The 5,941-nt window shown below is 45.6% G+C and overlaps 1 protein-coding gene across 1 annotated transcript in view; it reads left to right on the top strand.

Annotated features, from left to right (window-relative positions):
- The first annotated feature begins 773 nt into the window (after nt 1-773).
- The window catches only part of LOC113827155 (solute carrier family 35 member F1-like), a 54,844-nt gene continuing 49,676 nt past the window's right edge, over nt 774-5,941 (top strand). The window contains exon 1 of the mRNA XM_070124135.1: nt 774-918. Coding sequence (XP_069980236.1) covers nt 774-918 — 145 coding nt within the window. The remainder of the gene's footprint in view (nt 919-5,941) is intronic.

Genomic DNA, 5,941 nt, shown 5'->3' with positions numbered 1-5,941 from the left:
ATATATATATATATATATATATATACACACACACATATATATGTGGGGGAGAGAGGGGTGTTTGTGTTTGTGTTCACAGACGTTCCATCCCGCTCCACCGCTAGTAATTAGCGCTCTTTCAGCGGCGGCTCCGAGAGGCGGCCCGAGGCGCCCCGCTGCCTCGCCCCGGTCGCCATGGCAACCACCGGGCATCGGCGTGGCGGATATTTCCCTGATGTGGCTCCTCCCGAGGTGGTCTGGAGGAGCGATGGGGCGGTAGTTACTTTATCTTTGTATTAAAGTGATTAGGAACCTTGTTTTTTTATTGTTTTATTGATGTCTGATTTTTGTTTTTGTTTGAGGAGCAATGGGGTCACGTTACTCTAATGGAGTTGATGATGGAAGCATTGGTATTCTATATTTCGAGGGTCTGAATATGTTCTCGTGATTAGATTTTTAAAGTCATATTTATTTTTAGGTCTTTATCATCATGGTTGCTATGGTGATTATTATTATTATTATTATTATTATTATTATTATTATTATTATTATTATTATATTATTATTATTATTATTATTATCATCATCATCATCATCATTGTTATTAATATTATCATCATTATCATTATCAATGTTGTTATTTTTTATCATCATCATCATTATTATCAATGCCATTGTTATCATTATTTCTGTTATTATGATTATTGCTGGTATTGTATATTCTTCATATACGCATTTCACTATTAACCCAGACTTGTAAGATATAATATGACCTTTGACCTTTCGAACCTGCTATGACTAACCCCCCCCCCCCTTTGCCTTTCCGCAGGTCAGTATGGCGGGCCCTGCTGCTGGGTCAGGTGGCCTCGCTCCTGCTGTGTGTCACGGGCGCCTGCTGCCACCTGCTGAACAAGACATACCACCTTCAGCTGCCAGCAGGTGAGCCATTCAGGGAAATTCCGAAACTCTGAACTATCTTTTTTAATTAGAAAGTGAAGGGGTTTGTTTAGCAGTTGATGAGGGAAGCTTCTTGGGGTGTGTTTGGAATTTAGAAAAAAAGTGCTTCGTTTTGAATTTGACGAGACAAGTTTGGTGTTTCGAGTTTGAACTGGGAAGGATAAAGTTTTTTTTTTTTTTTTTTTTTTGGGGGGGGGTAATTTTGAACTTAAATGATGCTTTCGTAGAATTTGTAGAATATAGAAAGTAGTGTTTCCTTTGGAATTTAGAGACGAATTGGCGGTGTTTGTGTGAATAGGGTTAGAAACGACCTTTACGTTTTATATGATGTAACGAGAACATTTACCTAAAGTAATTTGTTTTTGGTTATCATGTAATTGCATTTATTCTGGGCTTGATGAAATATTCACTTCCGGGTATAACGTGATGGAGTAATATTCTTTTTGATGTGACGTAATGGTATTCCATCTCTGGATATGACGTCATAAAGAATTTACTTGCGGGCATAAAGCAACATCGGCCACGGCGTGTTAGGGAGAAGGGGAGGGGGGAGGCGGGGCGTGGAGGGGGAGGGCAGAGCACGAAGTTTGTTGGAAAAAAGTTTGAAGTTCCCCTTCCCCCTCTCCCACCCCCTCCTCATCCTCTCTCTCTCTCTCGCTCTCTCTCTCTCTCTCTCTCTCTCTCTCTCTCTCTCTCTCTCTCTCTCTCTCTCTCTCTCTCTCTCTCTCATCTATTTATTCCTATCTGTCTAATTCTCTCTCTCTTCTCTTCCCTCCATCCCTCTTCACTCTTCCTTCTCTCTCTCCTTCCTGTCCCCCTCTTCCTCTTTCTCCCTCTCTCTCCCTTTTCCTTCTCACTCTCCTTCCTCTCCCTCTTCTTCCCTTTTCCTCTCCCTCCCCCTCCCTCTCCTCCCCCTCTTCCTCCTCTCTCCCTCTCTCCCTTCCCCCCTCTTCCTCTCCCTCTCCCCTTTCTTCTCCTCTCTCTCCTCCCCCTCCCCTCCCTCCCCCTCTTCCTCTCCCTCCCCCTCTCCCTCCCCCTCTTCCCTTCTCCTCCCCTCGCCCTCCCTCCCCCTCCCCCTCTCCCTCCCCCTCTTCCTCTCCCTCTTCCCTCCTCCCCTCTCCCTCCCCTCTCCCTCCCTTCCCCCCCTCCCCTCTCTCCCTCTTCCCTTTTCCTCTCCCTCCCCCTCCCCCTCTCCCTCCCCCTCTTCCTCTCCCTCCCCCTCTCCCCTCTTCCTCTCCCTCTCCCTCCCCTCTCTCCCTCCCCTCTCCCTCTTTCCTCCCTCTCCTTCCCCGTCTCCTCCCCTCCCTCCCTCCCCCTCTCCCTCTCCCTCTCCCTCCCCCTCTCCCTCCCCCTCTCCCTCTTTCCTCCCTCTCTCCCAGTCCTCCCTTTACATCAAGGAATCACAATGTCATTAATTATTTTATTAATCCGAAACGGTACTAGGAAGGGGGGGGGGGCGGGGGAGAGAGGGTTGTCGGAGTATGTAAGTCTGTGTGTGTGTTTGTGTGTCTGTTTCTGCATGCGTCTGTCTGTGTCTACGTTCAAAATGTGAGTTTGTTTTTTCGTGTGTGTGTGTACCTTCGTGTGTGAATTTGTGTTCTGTGTGTGTGTGTGTGTAAGAGAGAGAGAGAGACAGACAGACAGACAGACAGACAGACAGACAGACAGACAGACAGACAGACGGACAGAGATAGAAAGAGAGATATATGAGGAGAGGATGAGAAGGGGCGAGGACAGAGGAGAGAGGAAGGAAGGAAAAAGACAAAAGGAACAAGAAGCGAAGAGGGGAAAGGCAAGGACCTCCATCTTGCAACCCTAACGACCGCCTTTTTGCAACATTCAGTCCACTGGAGAATGACGAATGGCTTTGCAATGCGTGCACTGCGATAAGATTGCAGAACCGGCGAGCTATACGACCTCTGTTTGCGATTAGGCCGCCTGCTTTTCCTCATTAGGCGGTTTGTATGTGTAATCAATTTCCTTTGTTGGTTTACGAGTCGGAGATTCTGCAGCCGAAGTCGACCTCAGGCGATTCGGAGGCGGCGGTGGGCGGGGCTTCCCTTCGGCTCTTCCCGTTTTCTATGATTGGCTCGGAGTCTCTCTCTCTCTCACTCTCTTTCACTCTCTCTCACTCTCTCTCTCTCTCTCTCTCTCTCTCTCTCTCTCTCTCTCTCTCTCTCTCTCTCTCTCTCTCTCTCCCCCGACGTCCGGAAAAGGCCGAAGGATTCCGTTCTGCTGGCAACCGTCGGGTGGCAGCTCGGACGCTCATCCGGCCGCACGTGTTGCAAGACGTTTCTTTCTTTTGCAAAGAAGAGGATACTTTTTGTCTCTCGCATTGCATATGCAAAATTTCTATCAAATCAGAAAAGATTTGACTCGTTGCATGAGCTTAAATTCCTCTGCGTTGCAAAGCCGAAGTCTAATTCACTGCAAAGTTGCATTTTCATCTGTTGCAAAAATGAATCATCTGGCTCAGTACTACGAAGACGAAGGTAGATATTTTCTCTCGTTGCAAAGCGGATTTCCTCCCGTTGCAAAAAAATTAGCCCCCTCCTGTTGCAAAGTTGAGAGCCCCGCCGCTGCGAAGTTAAGAGTCCTTCTCTGGCAGAAAAAGGGACTCTCGCTGCAGAGCTGATTATCCTTCTTTTGCAAAGTTGGGGCTCCATCTGTTGCAAAGTTCAGGATCCTGCCGTTGCAAGCAGGGCCGGCGACGCCTCCTTTGCATAATGGGCGGCGTTGATTGGGGGGGGGGGGGCAGAGGCGCCGGGGGGGCTCTGTGTTGTCTGTGTGTTTGTTTGTGTGTGGGGGGGGTGTTGTATGTGTATGTTTGTTTGTCTTTGTGTGTTTGTTTGTTTGTCTATGTTTGCTTGTCTGTGTGTTTATCTGTGTTTGTTTGACTGCGTATGTGTCTGTCTATGTATGTGTTTGTCTGTGTGTATGTGAGTGTTAGTTTCTGCACACTCATGTAAATGTGATTGCTCTCGTGTTATAGAAGTCTTTCATTTGATTCAGAATTCACGTGTCAATGTAGTTGTAGACAGATTTTTTTTTTTTTTTTTTTTTTTAATAAAAGGGAAGGAGTGGAATCGAAGAAATCGAAAAGATTAGATTTTGAAGCTGAATTGGCAGCTTTTGGACCGGAGTTTTACCGGTTTTTTGTCACGCGCCGAAATTAATTGTTTTTTCTCTTTCTTCTCTCTGTCAGCTGATTACATTTTTTCGTTGTTGTTTTTTATTTTTTCTTTCTTGATCTCTTTTTCTTCGTTTGATTTTTGCTTTCTTTTTCTGTTCTTCTCCCCACACATTTTTTGTTTATTATTATTATTATTGTTGTCGTTATTATCATTATTGTTATTATTATTAATATTGCAATGATTATTTTATTATAATCGTTTTAATTATTATAACTATTGTTTTTCTTTTTTTTTTAATGTTGTTATTGTTGTCGTTATTCATCTTTCTCCTCTTCTTCCTTTTCTCTTCCTCATTCATTATATCTTCTTGCTTTTATTATTCATATTCTTCGTCACCGTCTTTCCTTGTATGTGTGTGTGTACATAAATGTATATGCATGGGAGAGAGAGAGAGAGAGAGAGAGAGAGAGAGAGAGAGAGACAGAGAGAAAGAGAGAGAGAGAGACAGAGAGAAAGAGAGAGAGAGAGAGAGAGAGAAAGAGAAAAAGAGAGAGAGAGAGAAAGAGAGAGAGAGAGAGAAAGAGAGAGAGAGAGAGAGAGAGAGAGAGAGAGAGAGAGAGAGAGAGAGAGAGAGAGAGAGAGAGAGAGAGAGAGAGAGAGAGAGAGAGAGAAGGAGAGAGAGAGAAGGAGAGAGAGAGAGAAGGAGAGAGAGAGAGAGAAGGAGAGAGAGAGAGAGAGAGAGAGAGAGAGAAGGAGAGAGAGAATGAGAGAGAGAGAGAGAGGGAGAGAGAGAGAGAGAGAGAGAGAGAGAGAGAGAGGCACAGACGAACAAACGTAAGAGCACGAAAGGGTAGCCTTAGCCTGTTCCCAGCAAAGACAAGCAAAAATGTCTTTCGTATTTTTGTTTTCTTCCTCTTTTCTTGGGGGGGAGGGGGGGGAGGGGGGATGTCGAAGGAGGTAGTTGTTTCCTAATGAGATGTTCAGTCTTCTCGAACATTCTGTCTTTCGCTGAGCGCTCGTAATACTTTCTTGTGTTAATGAATGTGTTTTTATTTTCGGAGTTCACTGGTTTGTTGTTTCGTTTCGTTTCGTTTCGTTTCGTTTCGTTTCGTTTCGTTTTGCTCTGCTTCGTAATTTTCCTTCGGGTGGTTCGTGTAAAGTGCGGGAAGGGTGGGTGAGTGTGTGTGTGTGAGTGAATGTGTGTGTGTGTGTGTGTGTGTCTGTGTGTGTGTGTGTGTGTGTGTGAAAGAGAGAGAGAGAGAGAGAGAGAGAGAGAGAGAGAGAGAGAGAGAGAGAGTTCAAATTTAATCATGGTAGTTAGTGCGAACACATGCATGTATATATGTATGTGCGGGAGTGTATGCATATTCCTCGTTAACAGCAATTGGCACGAGGCATCGGACGCTGACACACACCGGCACTCGCGTTTCGCTGCGAGAATAATCAGCTGTTGAAGGTTGCGATGGAGGGAGGGGAGAGGCGGGGAGGAGAAGGTGAGGGGAACGAAGGAGAAGGGGAAAGAGATGGAGAGATTGGGGGGTAGGGAGAGAAGAGGAAGAGGAAGAAGGAGAGGGGAAATGGAGAGAAGAAAAAACAAGAAAAACTAAGAAATGAGAAGGAGGGAGCGGGGAAGGGGAGGGAAAGAAGGAAAAGGGAGGGATTGAAATGCGAGGAAGAGAAAAGGAAAACAAATGAAGAGAAGGGAAAGGAAAGGAAGGCATTAGTGCCAAGTCACCGCCGCGTTCACGATGACCGGGGATAGAGTGCCATTGTTTCAAGGGACGCGGGCACTATCGAAGGAATAATATTGGTTGAAAGGGTGCCAGTTTCCCGTCTTCTTCTTTTCTTTTCTTTTCCCTTTTCTTATTATT

This window comes from Penaeus vannamei, chromosome 8, assembly GCF_042767895.1.
Source record: "Penaeus vannamei isolate JL-2024 chromosome 8, ASM4276789v1, whole genome shotgun sequence".
NCBI lineage: Eukaryota > Metazoa > Arthropoda > Malacostraca > Decapoda > Penaeidae > Penaeus > Penaeus vannamei.
The sequence above is the reverse complement of the archived record's forward strand: the minus strand, read 5'-3'. Positions and strand labels throughout refer to the sequence as shown.